The sequence below is a fragment of the Athene noctua genome, chromosome 12 (assembly GCF_965140245.1).
Source record: "Athene noctua chromosome 12, bAthNoc1.hap1.1, whole genome shotgun sequence".
NCBI lineage: Eukaryota > Metazoa > Chordata > Aves > Strigiformes > Strigidae > Athene > Athene noctua.
In genome coordinates this window covers 20356175-20378799 of record NC_134048.1, presented here as the reverse complement: position 1 = coordinate 20378799, position 22625 = coordinate 20356175, and the positions used below count along the sequence as shown (strand labels likewise).

Genomic DNA, 22625 nt, shown 5'->3' with positions numbered 1-22625 from the left:
TCAAGGTCAGGCATTGTTGTGGCATGTTGGAGGTGGTTTTGGCCTGGTACTTCTCTGAAACTTTCTTCTGTGCCGTTCAAAAAATAGTTTTGACGAAACAGTGGTCATTTCCATTTCACACGATGGGGACAATTACGGAGAAAGTAGGAGTTTATCCCATACTGCCCTTATATACAGTATGAAAACCCTCATGCGCAGTCTTTTCCTAGAGTCACTCCTAACATGTTTTCTTGAAGCTTTACTCTGTGGTTTTAGTAACCAGTCGCCTGAAGGAGCTCAGTTCTACCTCAGCGCCGCGGCTAAAACCCAACCAGAGCTGCAGAACAAACCCCAAGCGCAGGGACCGAAGCCGGTGGGTCACTGCCAGCCGCTGGGCCACTACTGGCCGCCGGGACGGCCTCAAACAGCACCGGGAGGGCCGGACCTGCGCCCCAGCAGCTCGCCGGGCACCGCAGCGTGGCCTCGGCCCGCGCGCTGCCGTCAGGGCCCGGCGCAGGCCGCGCCGCTCCTCGCGTGGGAAACGCTCCGCTTGAGGAAACTTTTCTCATCCCTCCGTCGTGGGGTGAATTTTTTTTTTTTTTTTGCCAACACCCCTCGAACACTTCTCTTTTTTGACGCGTTCCCCCGCCTCTGGCCGTCCGTCTCCCTGAGGGCCCTCCCGGCCCTTCCCGCCGCGTCCGCTTCCTCCCGGCGGCAACGCGCATGCGCGGCGGCGCGCAAGGCTCCCGCCCGCGCGCGCGCTCCCCCTTTCCCGCCCCTTCCCCGCCCCGCCCCGCCCCGCCCCTCGCGCACATCCGGGTCCCGGCGCTGGCCCCGCCGGCGCCGCCGCGCCGCTCCGTCCCCTCCGCGGGCTCCCAATAAAGTTTTGTTGCGAGCGGGCGGGCGGCCGCGGCCCAGCCGGTGCCTCCAGCCTAACGGACAGCCGAGCCGAGCCGCGGGGAGGCCGCCTCGCTCCGTGCCCGGTGGGTCGGGGCGGCCCAGGGGGATGAGGCGGGGTGCGGGGGGGGGGCATTGGGGGTTGGGGGGGGAGCGGCGGCTCCTCGGCGGCGTCGGGGCGCTGCGGGTCGGGTTCCCGTTGTGTGTGGGGGGGAAACGGGGCCTTTTGGGAAACTTAGAGGGGCTGAGGCCTCCCCCGGCCGTGCGGGCCCGGCGGTGACAGGATTTGGGGCGTCCCGGGCCGGGCTTGGGGGGGGGGGGCGGGCGGGGTGGGGCGGTGATCGGCGTGTGGAGGAGGAAGGAGCAGCCCCGGGAGGGAAAGGGGAGCGCGGGATCGCGCTGCTGGGCTGTTAAAACACGCTTCGTGCTGATAAAAATAAGTCCGTGCACGTAACTGTAAGAGCAAACTGTTGCAATGTTAATAAGAGGCTCGGTGGTTTTTGTTTCTTTCTTTTTTTTTTTTTTTTTTTTTCTTCAAGACGAGGAGCTCCCCTATTAGCCGGAGTAAGGCCCGACCGGCCGGGAGGGGAAGCTCACAAATCCACATGTTTGAAACCCGTCGGTAAAGAGGCTCTTTCCCGCGGAGGCGATGTTAGGGCACACACACACACACACACACACACACACGCTTGTCCACCTTGGCCTTTCTTGCGTGCATCCAGTCCTGACAGCTGCCTGACAACAGATGGACCGCTTAAGTGATTTAGAATGGCAATTTTTGTTTTCTGCGGGTTGTAAACTTAATAGAGGAAATATGGGCTTGCGGTTAAAAGCACAAGACTGGAAATCAAGTGATCTGTGCGCTCTTCCAGTTGTGTAGTTTCTGATGTGACTTTGAGCTAATTACATGAAGATATTTCTCAGTAAAATGAGGTAGGGAGGAACTGTTTCAGCAGTGGTTGTTGAATATGTTATTGAAGAGGTTCAGTAATAATTGTTGAATCTTTTGATGGAATCTGTAGGGATTTAGAGATTTTACCTGGGCTCTGCTTTAGCAAAACCTCCAGAGAATTAACTGTAAAAATTTACATCAGCCTGTAAGTTTTATCTTGTCACAGAAAATTAGATTGTCAGTATGTGATGGTTTTAGATGAAATCTCGTGCTGTTTTTCATTCCTTTCTTAATTTTAGATAATTTATTTTCCATGGGGGGCTTTAAAATACTGCGAACTGCGCATTGCTCATTGCGTATCTCCGTTACGGAAGTTCTGCACAGAATATCCTTATGATATTCTGATATTCAGAATATCCCTCTGGTATGCTGAGGAATCACAGAATTTGATTGAAAAGAGGGGGCGGGGGGGAGCTGCAAACATACTATTGCAGTCATGTGTCCATGCTCATCAAAAGCTGTAATACTTTGTGAAGTTGGCAGCTGATGGTAGTGGAAGTTAATAGAAGCAGCAAATAACTTAATTGAAGATGTTTCATAATTGGTGTGTTGTAACTTTTGAGAGTGCCCTGTCTGTGAAGGGTGGTGTTGGATTTAATGTCTTAATCCCTACCGTTTGATAGTGGTTTACTCTTACCTCTGATATTAAAATTTTGTTCACTTGGCCTTGAAATTGCTGCTAAGTGCTTAATGGCACTTACTTCTGCAAAACAAAACCAAACCCAACAAACCATGTGCTTATTGGGATGCCTGCCTTTGTTAAACCTTTCTTTTCCTTTCAAATGTGGAGAAAATACACTTGAGGGAGGAATTTTCTTTTTTTTCTAAAGAAAACTTTCCTAGTGGAAGCCCAAGATGGACAGTCATGATGGGGATGAGGAAAGGAAAAGGAAGAAGAGAGGCTTCCTCTGCTTTTCTTCATGACAACAAAAGGTTGTGGTGCTGTGATGCTGCATACAGCTGTGGTGGGTGATTTTTGTTTTGAGGTTTGGAGTTTTAACCTCTGATGGAACCTGAAGTAACAATAACTGCACACTGTACTACCTGGTTCTTGTTATGAAGTCAAGATTCTTAATCTTGCAACTTGAGTGGGTGATCTCGTGTGCAGAGTTTTTATGGCGATAGAATGTTACCTGAGCCTGGAGGAAATTCTGTCTCTCAAGATGGGGAGCTCTATTAAGCAACTTTTTTGGTTTATTGGAATGGTCTTTGCAAATTATGTTGGGATCTTTAATATTCCAAAGGACACTTTTAATTTCAGAAAAATGTCCTCTGTATTTTCTTTATAATTCTCTAAGGAAAACTCTAAGAACCCTTTTGTTGTTCTTGGCTGAATTACATACCTGCAGAAGTACTGCTGGGGCAATTCTATGCAAGTCCCTATATCGTCCTTCCCTGCCAGTTAAGTTGGGGTCTTTTTGATTAAAATGCAAGTTTCTTCTAACGACTATGATAATTTGCTGAAATTAATTTTAACGGGTTCATGTTTCTTCTTTAAAGATCTTTAAATGACTTTTCCAGTAACAATAGGTAAGGAACTCCTGCTCAGAATTAAAAGATTCTTGTGTGAGCTGAGAACACCTTAGATCGTGCATGGTAACATTGATAACTCATCAAAAGCAAGTCGAACAGCAATTTAAAGAGTTCAGCAGTTATCATTAGTCACAGTGGAAGTTCCTGCACTGTTTTCTGGAAGCCTTTTTAGCCATGTTCCTGTGACCACGTAGAGAAATTTGGCTGGCACTCCGGCGTGCTTGACCAGTGCGGCTTGGCAAGGTGCAGACTGCCGCCTGCCAAGTCTGCATCCCTACTGACCTACCACCAAGGTTGGGCCTGCCAGGACTGTCATCCTTGACAGAGGATCTTTGTCAGAATCGCTGCTACTGATCCACCAGCTATGAGGTAGTGTCTCTGAATTCTGGGTCAGTGGATGTCACAAACTGACAAATTTAGAATACTTTGCCATTCATTCATTCTGTGCGAGGGGGGGGGGGGAGCTCGCTGAATTACTATTGTCAGTGTTCCCTCCAAATCCTGTAGCTTTTGTAAACTTGTCACAGTCTTAATGCAATTCAGTTGGAGTGGAAGTGTATACACACATATATACATCTTTATTTTTCTCCTCTTTTAAAGCTTTATTAAAGTGGTCTGTCCCTTCTTTCAGGTTACGCTTTTTGTTGCTGATTCACATTTGTAGTGGCAGTATTTAGGATCTTACTCTTTACTGAAGGCTTTGCATATGGGCATCTGCGTTTTTGGAAGGCTTTGTCCAGCTTGTTAATTTTTTAACATACTTATAGTTTTCACAAACCCTAAAGATACCCTTTATTTTCCCTTTTTTTTCTCTTCAGGTGTAGTATTGAGGTCAATCCCAGTCACCCACTTGCTTGTCCATGTTTGCCAACCTGCTGATGAAGGTGTAGGCTTTTGTTTTCATGTTTAGTGATGCTTTTATATGTAATTTTAATTAAGAAATGGATGTGAACTTGTAGTTATCTTCTGTGGTTAGAGTAAATCTTAAATAACCTAAAAACCGAGGTGGTTTCAGGGCTGACTTTCAGATGTGCTGACTACTGTTGATGATGGCATCTTTCAACGTAATACTTCTGTTGGAAAGTGCCAGTTAACTGAAGTAGAAGTGTGAGAAAATACATAGTTCTGATAAAACACTTAAGGCGGAAAGATTTTGGTTCTAGGATGGAATTTGTAGTTTTTAAGAACTTCTACAGAAGCTAATTGCTCAATAATTAGAGTGGTTGCAGAGACCAGGGCCATGTGAGGGTTGGATTTTTGTTTTCTAAGTGGATGCCTTAAGAAACAGATAATAACATTTTTAGGTTTGGGAAGTTTTTGAATTTTGTCCTTCCCTCTCTCCTCCCATACATCACAGTTAAGTTTTGCCATGCTGCAGAACAAATCCAAAACTTTCTGTTCTTCGGTTACATTTTTTTCTGGGGTTTTCTTGGCATCAGTTGGAAGTGAGGGTGCTTTGGAAATCAGTAGAGCTTGGTGTTAGTGAACTCTTTCAGACTGGATCTCATTTGTGGTATAAATCAGTATCACTTGTATTTTTTTTAACAGTAATTTTTGATAAGAGTTTAAGAAAAGACAGAAGCGTCACTTTGCTGTCTGAGCTGTATGGCTTTTATGATTCCACTTCCATGTACGTTGTATTACTTGCTGCTTGTGCTTGACCTCAGTTTTTGTTAGGCTTCTTTTAAGAGCATGGTAGTTAAATACTTCTCGGCTGACAGAGTTAAATGCTTCAGGTTTTGGGTTTTTTAAGCTGTGTTAGATGATGTACAGATGTGGAAATTAAAGGAACAACTATTGTGTGAGAAAGCCATGTCTGAAGTTGTCAATACATTTTTTTGTTTGGAGAGCAGTCACAGTTAGTAAAATTTTTGAAGATACCAGACAATTCTTTTCTGCTCTTGTTTACATGTATTATTAGTTAGAACATACTGCCTTACAAGGCATGTTTCAAGCAAAGAAATCTAGTGCTAGTATAAAAGTATTTATCATAGGTTTTGGTCAACTGGATGTGCATTTGGATATGCAAGCCTGGTTCTGATGAAAATACCACAAGTTGCTTTTTGATATAGTTATAAAGTCTCCTTTAATATTTTACTTACCCTTAAGGGGAGGAGGAGGAAAAATGTGAGTTATATCAAGGATGCTATTCTTCATGGCTAAGATGTTGCACAGGATAATTGAAGAAAAATTGTTCCTGTTGAGAGGCTCTGTCAATGGTATGGAATATGTAGGCCCTTCAAGTTTTAGCCAGGTTTTTTAACCACTCTGTAACCTTTATTCTTGACGTGTGTGGAAAAACTGTGGAGGTAACATTTCTTCTATGTTTGTCCTCAAGAAAAGGCTCTAATACATGCCATTGCATGGCACTGTGTGCTGGGCTGCAAGGTCAGATGTAGACTTGGGAAAATGATACTAAAACCCAAGCACAATCCTGAGCAACTCCTGTCAGGAAATGTATAAGAAAAGGACCATAATAAAACTGGCTGAAAGTGATGTGTGTAGTTGTAGTTTTAGATAGTTTTAAAGAAAATATTGATAACTGAATATAGCATAATATGCTGTAATAGACTGTAATTAAGTTTCTGAGGTTTCTGTATAAATATGTTAATGTGTGTGTGGAGTCAAAATACTTGAACATTTCTAAGGTTGAAGGGGCAGTAAAGCTAAGCACAAGAGCTGAGTGCAAAACCCAGTTTTAACTGCAGATCTGCAGCAGCTCTAATGAACTACCGATTGTGTAGCTAGTTATAAGTGGTGGTTTGTTTATGTTATGAAACTGAGTCTCAAAGCAGCTTCTAACCGTGAGCAGTGAAGTTCCTTATTTCAGATTGGGTATGCTACAGGAAGCTTTCTTAATTTGCAAACAAGTAAATTAGGCAGGAAGAGAATAGTGCTTGTACATGTGCAATACAGGCTTAGTATTGGCAGTAGGAGAGGATGAGGACCGTGTAGCTGTTACCTGTTTTATGCTTGTGAAAAGCATCATTCATTGCCATGCTGCTTGGGGTGATGGGTTGCTTGGTTAATGGGACTTTAGAGCTGCCACGTGGGAAGTTAGTTTGGAATCGATGGCAGAACGTGTCACATCTCATGAAAATAAACGCACTGTATGCAATTTTATATTGATCTGTTTTGCTGTGAGTCTTGCTTAGGCCCTTTTGGCCAGAAGAAGATTCCATGATAGTGAATCGAATTAATGAAGAAGATTCCATGATAGTGAATGGAATTAATCTACTAAACTTGCCAATTTAATATAGGAGGCTAAGAAACTCTCAGAAAAGGAACTAAAAGGTAGTTGAGTTGTAGCACTTGTGACAGCAGATAAGAGGCATTCCCTTTCTCCCCCTTTCACAAATGTAATTTGGAAGTTCTGCTGTTAGCTAACTTTGTTTATATCTAGCTGGCTTGAGGTATTAAGAAGGGGTTCAAACAATGGACCTGTTCACACAACTAGTTTCCTTCCATTTGCTATGGTCATTAACAAGAACTTTAAACGTATAAATAATGCATGCCCCAAAGTCTAATTTTGATACAGCAATTACTTCCTTTTATACTCAGCCGTTAAAAGCCCCCTCATGCTACCCCATGCAATGCATTACTAAAGAGCGTTTGTAACTGGTTTTTTAAGTGTAATAACTTGGTTTTCAGCCGATGTTCTCTTGTAGCTCAGCTGAAAAGTTATTTAATAAAAGCAGGTAATGCATAATAGACCCTCAGCCTCTTAAGGAAATTTAAGAAAGCTTTTTATCCCCATGAAAGTTGTTACGAGCTTCGTCTAGAGGTACAACAATACAAGTAATTTGTGCAGGACTGAATGAAAATATGACTCCTTAAAGCATTTGGTTTTGTGCTGGCATCTTAGTGACACACTGTTGTACGGCAATCACAGCTCATAACATGCGCTTTTAAAGCCCCGGAAGAAATTGTTTGCAAATATAGATGATCTGGTGAAGCTGTTTGAAGCAGATGTTGTGATTACTTAGAAACCTTTCAAAAATTAGATGCTGAAATTACATCAAATGCGAGTAAATGTTCTAAATGTGGTTTATGCTGCTGATTCAGAAATTTTAAAACCTTACATGAGTTGTAGTTTCTACATAAATACCTGAACCTACTGCTTTGTGACCTTAAATGGCTTCAAAGAAGAAAACAATCTACAAATAATTCATGAAGCTGTTCAATTCTGTCTTGTTAAGAAAAAGCTGTAAACCTTCAGTATTTTTGCTTTCCAAAATGAACCTTGGAAAGGCCTATAATGAGATAAATTCAGTGTCATTTGTACTTCTCGTAGTCAATTAGTAGTTTGTTGCCGGGTTTCTTTTTTGCCATTGCTTGATCAGGTAAGAGTATGCTTCAGCAGAAGAATCTTGAAAGCCTCATGGGTGGCCAGAATGGATTTACATTAAATGCCGTTAGAGTTTTCAACTTCAACAGTCTCGTTTTTCAGTGGTTATAGTACAGGCATGGATGTGGAAACTTTTTTTTGAAAAAGTTGAAACAGTGTTGATCAATTCTGTGACAGTGCTTCTGGAATACTTGTACTACTAGGTTTTGCTTTTGATAGGTTTCAGACTAATGTACAGCTTTTAGAGTTAATTATGTTACTCCAAGCAGATTATTTCTAAAATCCTGGTTTATAGGACAGAGTAATTTATCAAATTTCTCCTGACGCTTGCCCTACAAGTACTAGTTGCTGCAAAGCCTGATTTTAGTAGAACTGTTCCAACTTTCTTTGCTTTTAGTTAGCTTGTTTATTCCATGAGCATACTTGTGGGTAAATGATGTTGAAATGATATACAACCAGTAAAATTTCGTTCCTAGTTGATGCATGTTACTGTTGTGTTCAGAATAGTAAAAAAACCCCAAACAAACCCAAACTATACATGATCATAGAATAGAATCGTAGATCTGTACATTTGATTGCTTAATATAGATGGGGCAGCTCTAATGGAATAGATCAGGGTGGCAACAGTCAAGAGAAGTTTCTTAATCTTATTTGAGCTTAATTTAACTAGAAATTTCTAGGGTGTCTTCTGCCTTGATGATGCTTAAGGTTCTTTGAAAGCATAGCTGAGAAACAAAAATAGAGCTTTTTTTTATTGTCTTCTTTCTGGTCTGACATTCTAGGTGGGTTCATTTCCTTTTTTAGTGGTGTGAGCAATTGCTGGTATCTTACAGCTATTGAATGTACGCGAGGCTTGGAAGTAAGTTAATTGTGACTATAAACAGCTTTTACTTTTTAAAACAGTAAACTTTTATCCTCAGTAAAAGAATAAATATAGTCTGTGTTCTTGGCCAAGTTTATCTCCCTTTATGTATTTCCTGTTACTTTGAAGGGTGCAAAGGTTCTCATATGTGTAATAGTTCCAGGGAACTAAATTATACTTAAAGTGCAGACATGTCTGTATTTCTGAAGAAATAAGGTGATACATGATGGTGGGGGGGGTTTCTTTTTTTTTTTTTTTTTTTTTAAATACCCTCTTCTGAGGACTTACTGAGGCAGTGGGAGACTTCTCAATTTCTTTTTTTCCATTTTGTTTTTTATGAGAGCCTAAGAAGAAAGACCTTCAAACAGTTTTTCTGTTTGTTTTGCTTTTCCCAGTTTTTTCCATATTATTGAAACAAAGCTGAATAATCAAAACAGTACCGATGGGATTAAGCTACTGTGTGAAATAAATGGATTTTTTTTCCTATAAAGGGTGTCTATAAGGGTTTTTTTTAACTTATACTTTTCATTGTAGCCAAATGCCCTTGGGTTTGTTCCCTGCTTTCCTCACCTTCCACCTCCCTAGTAGAAAATCTAGGATGATTACATGTGGGACATTAGAAATGCTTTGTCTGGGGATGTTTGCTCTATCTTTGGCTCATGATGCTTAATACAAGGTTCTGTTATAGGGAAGTACCCGTCCCTGTGTCTGAGTGAGCTTGTAAATGTGCCGAGACACTTAGAAAAGCCTTATCAGATGATTTTTAGTTAATCAAAGATGGGAGGAAAAAAGATCCCCTTGATTAAAGGTAGCAGTCTAAGAGAACCAGCACAGAGGAACTTAAATCTTGCTTTCCCCCTCACGCACACACACCTTTTTCTCTTATGTGCAGATTTGGTGTCTCGGGATATATTAGGTGTTCTAATTCACCATGGTTTATCAAAAGTTGAGAGACAATGTTGTTTGGCAGTCTCTGTAGCAAGAAAGGAAGCATCTTTTGTTATTGACATCCTTTCTCTTAGCTCTGCTCTTGCTTTTTGCCAGCTGCTCATTGTCTATACTTGCTTATTTAGTATTCACAAGGGATTTTACAAGTTCTTATCAGTTCGTTGCCACAGCACATCATTTCCTCTTGTCATCATTACTCCTTAAATTGGTGGGGGGAGGATTTGCATTAGAGCTGGTGAGTGGTAGAAAACACCATTCATGAGCGCTGACTTGCAGTCGTGTTCTGCTGCTGTCCTCTCTGTGGCAGCTTGTAGTAAAGGTCACATTTCTAGTACTTACTCTGCCATGCCTTTTCCCCCCTTCTTTTTCTGGGGAAAAGAAAACAATTTTTTTTTTTTTTTTGTCAAAGGCTAAAAATATCCAGTCCTTCAAATATTCTTAAAAGATAGAAGGAAGTGCAGCATAAAAATAGCCACAGCTGAAAAGGTTGGCCACCTTTGAGTGGCTGGGGAAGGGCTGGATTGGGGTTTTCTTTTAATTGTTTTTGGTTCTCTTTTAGCTATCTACAGTTTATTCCTCATTTTTTAAATATTCTTCAAAACCAGGAGGTACCTAATTAGTGCTCAAGAACAAGCAGATGCTTTAATATTTTCTGCTTTTGGGAAAGAAAGATCCATCTGAGAAGCTGAGCACTGCCGTGCAGTACTGGCTGTGGAACTACTGGTTCCACCGTGCCACTTTCCTGTTTCTTCACACAGAGTTCAAGTCTTCCGGCGAAGCACTGTGACAGGGATATACCAGTTTCAAAGCATATTCCCCAAGCCTGTCTTCTGAAGCGAAGTCATGGATTTAAGGAATACTGTTAACAGAAATCGTGGTGTCCCTTGGTTGTCCTTTTCCCCCACTAATCATTAGTGCAAGAACCGGGGACTCTGATCGTGTTTTACTTTATTTAGCTTTGAGATGAGGTCCTGGTACTTCTGGGATTTTGTTTTGAAACAAAATCAGGTGCAGTGGCTAGGGTTGAAACAGGGATTCTTTTAATATCTGCCTTTTTGTTGTGCCACATTCATTACTTCTTTACTAATTACTTGTTAACTCATCTTTTTAATAGAACCGAATTGGAGGAATCGATCGTTATTTCTGATGTGAAGACTTCATCACTGACATCTATATGTTTGTTTGTCAGCCTCCAAGAAAAAATACAGCTGATCAGTGGCAATAACTGCTTTTGGCATACACTGACATTTATTTGAAAAAACAAGTAAAACAAACAGACAAAACCCAACAAACCTTTTTGAAGATTTGTGTCAAATGACGTCAATGGCCAGTTTGTTCTCCTTTACTAGCCCAGCTGTAAAGCGTCTGTTGGGCTGGAAACAAGGAGATGAAGAGGAGAAATGGGCAGAAAAAGCTGTTGATGCTTTGGTTAAAAAGCTGAAAAAGAAAAAGGGTGCTATGGAAGAACTGGAAAAAGCCTTGAGCAGTCCAGGACAGCCCAGCAAGTGTGTTACTATCCCCCGCTCTTTAGATGGACGGCTTCAGGTTTCTCACAGGAAAGGCCTTCCCCATGTAATTTACTGTCGTGTTTGGCGTTGGCCTGATCTACAAAGCCATCACGAGCTGAAGCCGTTGGATATTTGCGAATTTCCTTTTGGATCTAAACAGAAGGAAGTCTGCATCAATCCATACCACTATAAGAGGGTGGAGAGCCCAGGTATGTTGGAACGTGGCTGTCTTAAAAACTGAACACAAATCTCCAGGATTACTGCTTACTGTTGACTCCCTCCTCCTCCTTCAGTGCTGTATAACAAATTACATTTGGTGTGCGAGGGAGTTTGGAAGAGGAATGTTCAAAGTGTGTTTTTTCTGGTGAGGTTTTGGGGAGGGCTGTTGTCCGTTCTGTACTAGCTGTTTTTCTTTGTTACACCACGCTTTTCTCACAGATCTCTTAAGCCTGCTTAAAGTTAGTGGCAAAATCCTTGTTTCTAATAAAATAGAAAGCAGTGGTCGTAAGACTTCAGTTTCTTTAAGAGACTTGTTTAAAAACCTCAGTCCTTGCAAGGAGGTGGGTAACCTTCTTTCAGGGGCTTAGTATTTCATCAGCATAATATGAATTGAGGAGATTAAAAAAAAAATAATTGTAAGATGTAGTGTTTCCCACTTGATTTCCCATTGGCAGGCAGCAGAGCTGAACAGAACTGAGCGTGATGATCAGTTAGAGCAAGGTACATATCAAATTTGTGCCAGGCAGCAAGTCTGCTGTGTTAAAGCATGGTGCCATGGGAGAAGGTGAGGAGGATCGTGGTTACGAGTGCGAGAGATGAAATATGTTGCTCTGGAAAGTACAGTGAAAAGTTGCTTCCGTTGTTCCACAATATCATTGTAACCCTCCTGCAATTGGCTGTAGTGCTCAAGTGTTCTGCTGTAGCACTTGAATTCCAGACTCTGACACTCTTGAATTTAAAAACTCCAGCTTAGTGATAGTTGTATATTATAACACAGATTTTGTTTGTCTTCATATAAAGGACCATATATAACTATATATTTTGACTGTAGTAATACAGACTGTCTTTCCATTTTTACTGATTTATGATTTACTAATGTTATTCTAAACCAATACTTTGGTATGTGCCACATGTGGACTCGTTTTGTTTGTTTTTAAAAACGACTGCTTCTAGTTGCATGAAATATAAGTGTGGTTGTGCTCTGTGTTTTGCAAGAGTAAAGTTTGAGTCTTCATGAAGTATAATGTGAAAAAATAAAGGCAAGAGGAAGGGGTAAAGGGATGGCAGATGAATCCCCTACTCTTCTTTCGCCCCAGCTAGTGCTGAAACTTCTACTAGGAGCAGACTAGTTTATTATTTGTATCTATTTCCTTCCATCTCAGTTTTTAACCTAAATTTTATCTGGTATTTTGGTTTGTTTTTTTCAGTTCTACCTCCAGTGTTAGTGCCTAGACATAGTGAATTCAATCCACAGCACAGTCTACTAGTTCAGTTCAGGAACCTAAGCCACAACGAACCACATATGCCACACAACGCGACATTTCCAGATTCTTTCCAGCAGCCCAACAGCACTCCGTTTTCCATTTCGCCGAACAGTCCCTATCCACCTTCTCCAGCCAGCAGCACTTACCCAAGCTCCCCAGCCAGCTCTGGACCATCGAGTCCGTTTCAGCTACCGGGTGAGTACAGCCTAAATCTCAACTTAATAAAAATAATTGATATGTCACATGCTGTTGTGACTTACTACCTCAGGAATTTGTGATACTTGCAATAAATTGCTTTTCCATTTGCATTTTAGGGGATTTTCTTCCTAGTCTTGTTGCTGATCAGAGTTAATTGTTATAGTTTTATTTTTCCAAATGTTTTTCTCATGGATACAATAGTGTGAGTTATTTTGCACCTCTTCAGCCTACAATAACTGATACGTACTTTAGAAGAGTATCTAGCAACGAAAAGAAAGCAAATGTAAGAGGCTGAGCAAGAAATTTATTGATGTCTTTCTCTGAATAGAGACACACATGGTATTTAACTGGAAAACATCAAATTTTTGATAGGTGCTTAACTGATTTGGATGAAAATAAGGACAAAACAACAGTTGACGGGGCAAAGGAAAGAAGCCCTATTGAGTCTGTCTGGTTATAAGCCACACCAATAAAGCCAAGAAATTAATAGATTAAAGAATTTCTTTTTCCAGTAGCTCAGTGGCCTCATCTTTGTTCTTTCTGGCTGCCAAGTGCTGCAAAGGGACTGTCCATTCACTGGGGTATCCCTCTTGGATAAGTACTGTGATCTCTGGGATGGAGGCATTAGTGGTATCCGGAGGGAATTTCTGAAATAGAGGATAATACTGTGTTGGTACACAGACTACTGTGTTGAACGGAAGAATGCAGAGATCCACGGTTTTATAATGAACTCAGTCTACAGAAGCAGCAGAAAAAATAACTTTGTTAGGCTATGGCAAATAAAGTTATTTCTTCTATTACTTCTTTCTTTTTAAGCACGAAGAAGAGGGTAGGCAAAAAAGCTAATGTTTTTGTGCAAAAAGTGGGAACTATAGTCATCTTGCCCAGCTGCCGGAATGCAGTTATTAAAGAAAAAAAAGCACATCTCTTATTTTTTCTGAAGGGTCCAGTCTTGTTATTAGTCCCAGAGATAAGAATCCAATTATTGAAGGAGTTAACAGTAAAGGCAGCTGGCTGGGTTGTCTGCATTACTTTGAAAATGTGTCCAGATGTTTTAACATCTCTTGTTCAAGAGTATTTTTGTCTGTTTACAACTGTAGAATGAATAAATAAATATTCTAAATTGTTGAGGTTTATTCTGGTTTATTCTTACTTTCTCATGTTTGTAGCTGATACTCCACCTCCTGCGTATATGCCCCCAGACGATCAAATGGGGCAGGATAACTCTCAGTCTATGGACACAAGCAATACAATGATCCCTCAGATCATGCCAAATATATCTACCCGAGGTAAGCTGTATAGTGTGATGTAAAATTAACATGGTTTGACTTACAACTCGTGGCCAAATTGAACGTGTAACTTCAAATGGTGCAGTAAACCTTGTTGATAAGTGGAAGCAGTCCTCCAAGGCACACTGGGCCTTTAACAGAATTCATTGAGAAATAAAACTTGCCTTGCTTATTTGCATCTCTTGCTTTTAAAGCCTCTGGTGCACAGTAAGGCTTACAACAAGTTGATTTTTTTTTTTAATTTCTCAGAATTAGTCTTTTCTGCTACCTTTACCTGCTGTTAGAATTGTATATGCACAAAGGTTCTGAAAATGAAGTCCCAAAATACCAATTATAACTTTTTTTAAAGTGGGCAGAGGAATCATGTTTTACCTGCTATCACAGTCATTTGTATTTTCTTGTGTAGTTTATTTTGTTTAATATCAGGCTTAAAATATGAAAATAATTATAAAATCAGTGAACTAGATAAAATGTGTCACAGTAAAAATCAAGATCTTAATCAGGACAGTTCTTGTCCATCATGGCTGTTGACTAAGTTTTTAGTTATCTGTTGATATTTTGGAAGGCCTGCTTTACAGTTTTATATTCAATATTTTAACACAATGTAAACTTATTTCCATTTTGCTTATTTTCAGATGTTCAGCCTGTTGCCTATGAAGAACCCAAACACTGGTGTTCGATTGTCTATTACGAATTAAATAATCGCGTTGGGGAGGCCTTTCACGCATCTTCTACAAGTGTCTTAGTAGATGGGTTTACAGATCCCTCCAATAATAAAAACAGGTTCTGCTTAGGTTTGCTCTCAAATGTTAATCGCAACTCAACAATTGAGAACACTAGACGACATATTGGAAAAGGTAAAGCTTAGTTGTGTTAAGCGTGATTGAGAAGCTAAGTCCTTGGTTTTATTTCAACATCTGTAGTGCAACAATGATTATCCTCAGATAGGAATAGTAGAACTAAGCTGTGGTGTATTATCTACCTATCCAGTATTGGAAGACAACTTACTTAGGCATGGTTTAATTTTAATTAGTCTAGGAATTGCATACATTTTTCCTTGGCACTAATTTAAAAGATTAAATATTACCTCATCCCTACCAAACTATAGTGTTATAGGGGCTTGCTTGTTACGGTGGATGATATGTAGAATCTATGTAGAATTTTGTGATTCAGCACCAAGAAACATCTCACAGGACTTCTGATATTCTATGTTATATCTACTTCTTAAATCAAATTCTTCATACAACTTCACATTATATCAAAGACTTTTTTTTTTTTTATTTTGCTGTTCATGCAAGGTATTACGCTACTGTCTACAGTATGTTCAAGTATCTTGCATGAGTTGGCAGCAGGACTTTGAAGTGCTAATGCAAAACTGCAAGGCCTCATTTGTCTGAGTGAATCCATGGGGCGTGTATGTGTGTGGGAGGGATTCCTGGAGACAGCAGGTTTTGCAAGATCTTCTAGTTTTCCCGTGCTGTTTGGCTGATAGCACATACAGATGCATGGTTTTCATCTTTGATGGAATGTGCTTAGATTATCTTAAAATGTAGTACTCCTTTTCTGAATATCTCCTTTTCTGTAGCTGAGTCCTGAGGACAGAACCCTGTTTCTATTGCACGTATGTACAGGCCTTTTTAACACCTAAGGTCATTTGGTACAGCTGGTCTTGAGTTTTGTTTGGTCAAAGTTACTGTTGCTTGTAATGTATCTTCAAGACCCATCCTGTCCCTTAACAGTTTTAATTAGAAACTACTATAAATATAGCAAAAATTTACAGATAATCCGGAGACCACAAGTTATGTTAATATCTGTTGAAAACTTGGCTCCGCAATGCTGTTGTCCAGGAAAATGTAATGTTATAAAGGGGAACAATTGATTTCTGGGGCGTGGGTGGTTTGACAGGTTCTTTTGTTTTGGCTTACCCCCTTTGATGGTACTGGCAGAGAAATACTGCGTGTCTGCCTGGGGTCAGAAATGTAACTAAGATCCAACAACGTGTTGTAGAATAGTATTGACTGCAGTGAGCTTTAAAATGTCTACAACATTAATACTAATTCTTAAACTAAAACTTTGCTTTATGGTAGCAGTTCTGAGAACAATTAATTGTTTTGGGATAAAATACTATTTATTTATGGCTTTTGTTTAGAAGGTCTTGGGTTTTTGCCTCCTTAAAACTACACAGTCCTATTTGCTATTTGTGCGTTGGATTAATTTTGAAGTATCTGTGTTCTTCTTAGACTGTTAGATTATCCGGCTCCCTTCAGAGATCTCTCAGAAGGTCTTTACCCAGAAGAAGTTAGCTAGCAAGTGATGGTTGCTGTCTTTAAATAAATAGGGTTGTGCTGTGAAAATGCATTTGCCCACACCAGATTTTCTAATGGCTGCTTATAGTTGATGAAGCCAATGGTTCCTCTGTGTAACCTTTTTCCTGCCTTAGTCCCAAGTGGATCTGCCAGTGTTCCCAACAGTTGCTGCTGTCTGAAAGAGTAACTTGCATCTGCTGACTTGGTGCAGCCTCCTCTGGCAAACCACGGGGTGGTCTGCAGTGGATTCCCAGGGTATTCCAAGGAAGATCTAACCTGAACTATATCCCAACCACATAACAGTGCTGGGTGTGGGAAAGGGGAGAAGATTTGGGAGAAGGAAGGAAGTATCTCAGCTGAAGTAGCAGTGACAACCTGTATTTGGATGCTGAAAGGATCAGCAGCTTCTGTGTATCAATTTTTAGTCGGTGTTACATAGGCTGCAGAACGTAAAGGGAGGGAAGGACTTACATACATAACTAAATCCAGGCAGATGAGATTAATCCAGGGGCTTTGTTGATTTTTAAGGTCTTTAAAGCCTGAGGGTATTTAAGTTGTGCACCTAATTGGACTTACCTCTCCTTTTGCTTGATAAAATAACGCTGCAAATCAGAGCAGATTGTGGATATACTTTCTCATTCATGTCTAGCACTGCCCCTTCTCCCAGGACACTTTTGCTGTTGGAATTGCCATAGGCAGAAGCTACCAGTTTTCTAAAACTGGAGTTTTAAAATCCACGTAAGTTTTCTAGGAAAATAAATAGTTTGAAGTAACCGTCGCCGTGTGGAAGTAGGTTTTCAATGCTGTTCTGTAATTGATGAGAGAAGGCCATCTAGTGGCTCGTGTATAATGAAGCCTAAAGTATTTGAAATGAGAAAGTATGTTATAGTGTGGGCAAAAGAGCTTTTCTGCAAAGCTCCTCAGACAGAAAATTTACTTCTTCATCTCTGATTTACTTTATCAACTCTGAGGGAGTTGTTTTAAATATTGTATTTTTGGAAAAAATAACTTGAAACATTTTTATCTTTGTTTTCAAGGAGTTCATCTCTACTACGTTGGTGGGGAAGTCTATGCTGAGTGTTTAAGCGATAGCAGCATATTTGTACAGAGCAGGAACTGCAACTACCACCATGGCTTTCATCCGACGACTGTATGCAAGATTCCTAGTGGATGCAGTCTGAAAATTTTTAACAATCAGGAGTTCGCTCAGCTTTTAGCTCAGTCTGTCAACCATGGATTTGAAGCAGTATATGAGCTCACCAAAATGTGCACCATTCGAATGAGTTTTGTAAAGGTAAAGGAATTATTTTGAGGGCACTTAAATTTATTGTGGATTTGGGTACTCAGCAGTAATTATATTAGCACTGTAATGATGTAGCAAAGCTATTTTGACCTGATGTGGTTCTTCTCAGTGATAACTATGTTGAAAATGGTTAATTTGGGGAGAGGGAAATCAATGCAAGAAAGGAAAAAGCATAGATTGCTGTATTGAGTGATGCCTATGTATTTAATTACTTCAGTATTCAGGACAGGGATTTAATCATTGTGGTTGCTGTAATTTTATTAAAGGAGATTTGAGCTCATGCTCTAAATTTGAAGGAACAAAGTAAACAAGACCACTTAAAGGATGTAGTAGACAAGAGCACAAGTGATTGCAGAAAAAATTGCAGCTCCTTCAAGGCGATTAATATTATTTTTGTAAAAATAGATCGATTTGAATTTGTGCAGTCAAACTGTGTTGTTGTTTTCACAGTAGTGTTTTAACATTATTTAATCCAGAGGCTGTCCATTTCAGATTTAGCATGGAGTCCAGATTTGGGCCTTTCAGGAGGTTGTTTTTGTGTCTTGTCCAAAAGATAACTTGCTTATTCTGTCAATTATGATCAGTACTGCTCAGTTTGAGAGTGTGGTGGATAGGAAGCAGGAGAGAGGTTCGGAGAAGGGATGTGGCCGTAGCCAGGAGTCGTTCCTGAGCCAGCAGCGTGCTCCACAGAGGAGCTGCTGCCAACACTCCGAGTCTGTAGCAGAAAAAATTTTGGCTCAGGCTTCCAGGTGCAACTCCCCTCCCACTCCTTGCCAACCTCATTTTTTTTTTTTTTTCCTTTAGATAAGACTTGCTAGATGGCGAGTTATCTTCAGATAAGTTCCTGCTTCTCGTTAGTACAGTTAATTAGAAAGACAAGCATGTCCTCAACTTCACTGATAATATTTTGTTGGGTTTTTTTGTAGGGTTGGGGAGCTGAATATCACCGACAAGATGTCACAAGCACCCCATGCTGGATAGAAATTCATCTTCATGGGCCCCTCCAGTGGCTGGATAAAGTACTTACACAAATGGGTTCTCCTCTTAATCCCATTTCATCTGTTTCATAGTGCTGAAATTCTATCTTCAGCCTTATTTTTAGCGAACTTATTCTAATTCTAGAGAAACTTCCAGTGTGGATACTGTGAGCTATATGGAGAATGGATCTTACGGTTTAACTTTTTTTTTTTTAAATCCCTTTGTGACCAATTCCATTGTGTATAGCTAATCAGTTTTACATTTCAATTTGTTCTTGTGATGCTTAAGTGACAGCTGAGCCCTAAGGGAAAAAAAGTCTATTGAAAAATTCAGAACACTTTTCCCCTCCTTCCCCTAGAACTTAAACAGGCATATGTCTTAACTGGAAAATTTTTTTCTTTTTGTCCTATAGGGACAAGAATTATGAAGACTGACTTCAGAAAATAAATACATATCATAGTTTGGGATTTTTTTTAACGTTTATGAAACTCTTTGAACATGTGCAGCTCCAGCTTGCAAGCTGTATTTTTAGCATAGTTGTTAAACATCTTAAGGTTGACATCTGTCAAGCAAAATTAGACTTTATTAAGGCTAATTTGCCTCAGATTGAACAATGTGATTTTTTTTTTTTTTGTTTAAGTGTACACACGAAATATACTTTTTACAAATATTGGAGTGGTGTAAAAACACTTGTATTGTCTATTGGAAAATGCTGTCATAAACACACTGTATATTAATGCAGAATAGCAGTTCTTAGCCTTTTCCCACTTCAGTTTTGTAATATCTCTTTTAACCACCGTTTTAAATAGTAATTGATACAAGGTAAACATTTTGCACGTTTCTGGAGTAGTAATTCTTGTTTTGCTTTGATTTACACTCACGCCGTTTGGATTTGGTTGCCAAGGCTATTTCTTTCTAGGTACCCTTCTCTATTTTAACATAAACACTACTATTTGTAAATGGCAGTGCTTACTACTTTTTGGAAGGAATACGTTTTTTGTTTTCTTTTTTGGTGTTCTAGCTGTTTATTTTACCTGTCTGGAATTGATCTGTGTTAGGCCTTTTTAATCTCTCAGTAGACATTACGCAGTATTAGTGATTACACTGTATTTAATTCACTTTCAGTATGAGTTTGAGTCTCTTTGAAGACTGTGAGTGGCTTAGCAAATAAGTAACTGAATGCAGAAGCTTTTACTTCCAGATCATGTAATTTAATACAGACCTGTTGGTAATGACCAAAAGTAATCACTTCTTTGTAGTCTACGTGAAACAGTGGTCTTGATCCTGTCCCTGATGGCAGGTGTTCAATCAGAAGACTTTTAACTGTAGGTGGCAGCTTTGTGGGATTGAAGGACTGCATTGATATGATGATGAAATTTCTCTCTCACGTGTAAGGAATCCTGTTGCCTGTGCTGTTGTATTACTCAGTAGAGAATTTAAACACTGTACTAAACACTAAAAGAAATCAGTTAAATAACATATGCATATTTTTCCCCTTTAATAAAAAAGGAGACTGAAAGAAATACTCTAAGAGAATCAGAAGTGAATTATATACAGAATTTCTATGCATGCAGAAAAAGACCTGTTGTATGTTTTAACTTCTCACTCTCCTTTTTCTCTTTCCTGAACACTTCTTCAGAAAAGGGTTCAGTGTTTGGGGGAGAGGCTGAAAACTCTAAAATGCAAATACTTCTGAAAAGATGTGTTGCAGTTAATTACTGCAATCCTGAGACACTGATTGCTTACACAAGTCCTTGTGTTCTCTGTTGAATGACAGTTTCTGCTCAAATGTGGAAATCATGCATCATATGGTACCTAAGTAGCAAATGATCTTAAAGGAATAAAACTGTTTACGTGTCATTAAAATGTTTATGAAATGCCTTAAAGGAATAAACTGTAACACTTCTGCAGAACCCTAATGTTCTCTTGTACAGGAATTTCTGTATTACTTGGTGGTTTGTTTTCTTGGGGTTTTTTTAAAGCAGTTTCTCCAGTGTGTTTAAAAACAAGTGCATCTTCAGGAGAAGGGGAATTGCATTGTTTGCCGCTCACCTTTGGGGTCTTCTCTTTCATTCTTTGGAACTGCAACCCACAGATGGTCCTTTTGATCGAATAAGATGCAAAGTCAGTTGGCCACAGGATCAGGCTTCTGTTTTCTTCTCCCCGGGCCTGACTTTTGTCGAGTTGCTGAATATGTATTTTGACACTACAGGATATTTTTTTTTCTTGACTAGCTTTATATATAATAAATGTCGTGGCACATTGGATTAAGGAGAGATCTCAGCTGTAGGTACAAGATTTTACTTTATCCAAAATGTTTTTCACCTGGCTTCATCTCTGTTCACTTGTATGCTTAGATGTGGCCAACTAAATGACTCAAGAACGGGTGCTGAAGTGGGTGTTTGTGAGCCAGAGCTGGTGCTTAGTGCTAGTATTGTGGTTAGATGGGCTACCCATGCACTGAACCATAATTTCTGCAATAATATCCAGTTAACCCACTTGTGATGCTGTCATTAAGTGCTAAAGTACTCTGGCATTTTTCTGCTTGCGTACATATTCTTGAACTGTAATATATGCAGTGCTGGGGTTATCCTGACTGCTGATTTTGCCAGGGTAGGCTTGCAGGAGCAGACCCAGTAAGATTTGTCTATGTTCAACTCTTCTGTTCCTTTTAAGTAGGACTCTTTGAGAGCTTTCTAGTTTGCAGATTTTGTGTGCTACTGGTTCATGGTGTTTGCAATCATGTTTCGCTTATCTGTGCTGCTGATAAAAAATGCAGTTATCAGTGCACAGAGGGATTGGATGAGAACTGCATGGCCCTAACGAGGATTTAAGTGTAGTGATAGCAGAGAGTGCTGCTTCTCTCGCAGCATACTTGTGTTTAAGTCACTTCTTGATCTAGATGGAGGGATGGAGAAATTGAATCAGCCAGTAGTGTGGTAGTAGAAGATGGAGCCTTCCCAGTGTAGCCCAGCTTAGACTGTTTATTCATCAGTGAAAACTGTTTTGGCTTTTGTAGCATAAGAATTTTCCTCTTTTGGGGCATCTTTCTACTTTGCACCAACCACAGCATTAACTAACAGCTTTGGCAATACCAGCAAAGAGCCTACAACAGGCATATACTGAAGTTCTTTCTGGGTTTGCTTTTATAGTCACTAAGATAAGATAGTAGCTTGGGTATTCCTCCTCAGAGGACTTCAGTCTTGCTGGCAGTCAATCCAGTGCCTTGCGTAAGTATTACGTTCGTTTAAATGCAATTAGGCATGATGTAGTTGTACACAAAGGATGACGTTGGGTTATAGTATCTATAGGACCAAAATAAAACTTTCTAGTGTGAGTGACTGGTGAGAGACAAATCTAACAGAACAGCCCGTTGGTCAAAAGAATGATGAATCAGCCCACGTGTTATGATTTGGTATAGAATTCTTTAAAATATTGGAATTATTTTGGGTTTGGCTTGAAGCTATGATTTCCCCCCCCTCCAGTATTACAGTGTGAAAGTTGTCAATTCTTGGGCAGATACTCTTGCAGTGTAAGTCTGGAGAACACTAAAATGTTTCAAGCTTTCTCCCTAGCTTGAATTGATTTTATTTTTTTTTCCCAGGAAATCGTTTTAGTTGCCCAAAGTGTGTTGCTAGTGATGGTTTTTAGGGAAAAAAAAAAAAAACAAAACACAAACCAGACCATTTTGTAAATGTTTTGCTTCAAAAAACGAACATGTGACTAACTTTTTTTTGTAGTTGTGAAGTTTCTGTTTAGGAAGGTAACCCATTCTGAATTCAAATCAATAGACCAAACCATCAGATTACAACATAATGTTGCTTTATTGTGCTGCTCCATAAACCTGCTTCTGTGTTTGTTGCAAGCATAACCTTTATGCTTCTGTTTACATTGTAGGAAACACAGTTCTAGCAATGAGTTTTTTCATTTAACTCAACATCTTTTTATTTTGTTAATTTTAAAATTATTAGGTTTTGCTATGTTATGTTTTTAAAGATATTTTTTGCATACTGCTGCTCGTATTTCAATAAACAAAACAA

The 22625-nt window shown here is 39.8% G+C and overlaps 1 protein-coding gene across 1 annotated transcript; it reads left to right on the top strand.

Annotated features, from left to right (window-relative positions):
* Positions 1–808: 808 nt before the first annotated feature.
* Positions 809–22625, top strand: SMAD5 (SMAD family member 5). The gene is made up of 7 exons (XM_074915826.1): positions 809–962; positions 10634–11236; positions 12455–12706; positions 13879–13998; positions 14634–14855; positions 17342–17598; positions 18534–22625. The coding sequence occupies exons 2-7, from the start codon at positions 10834–10836 to the stop codon at positions 18675–18677; spliced, it is 1398 nt and encodes a 465-aa protein (XP_074771927.1). The 5' UTR covers positions 809–962; positions 10634–10833; the 3' UTR covers positions 18678–22625.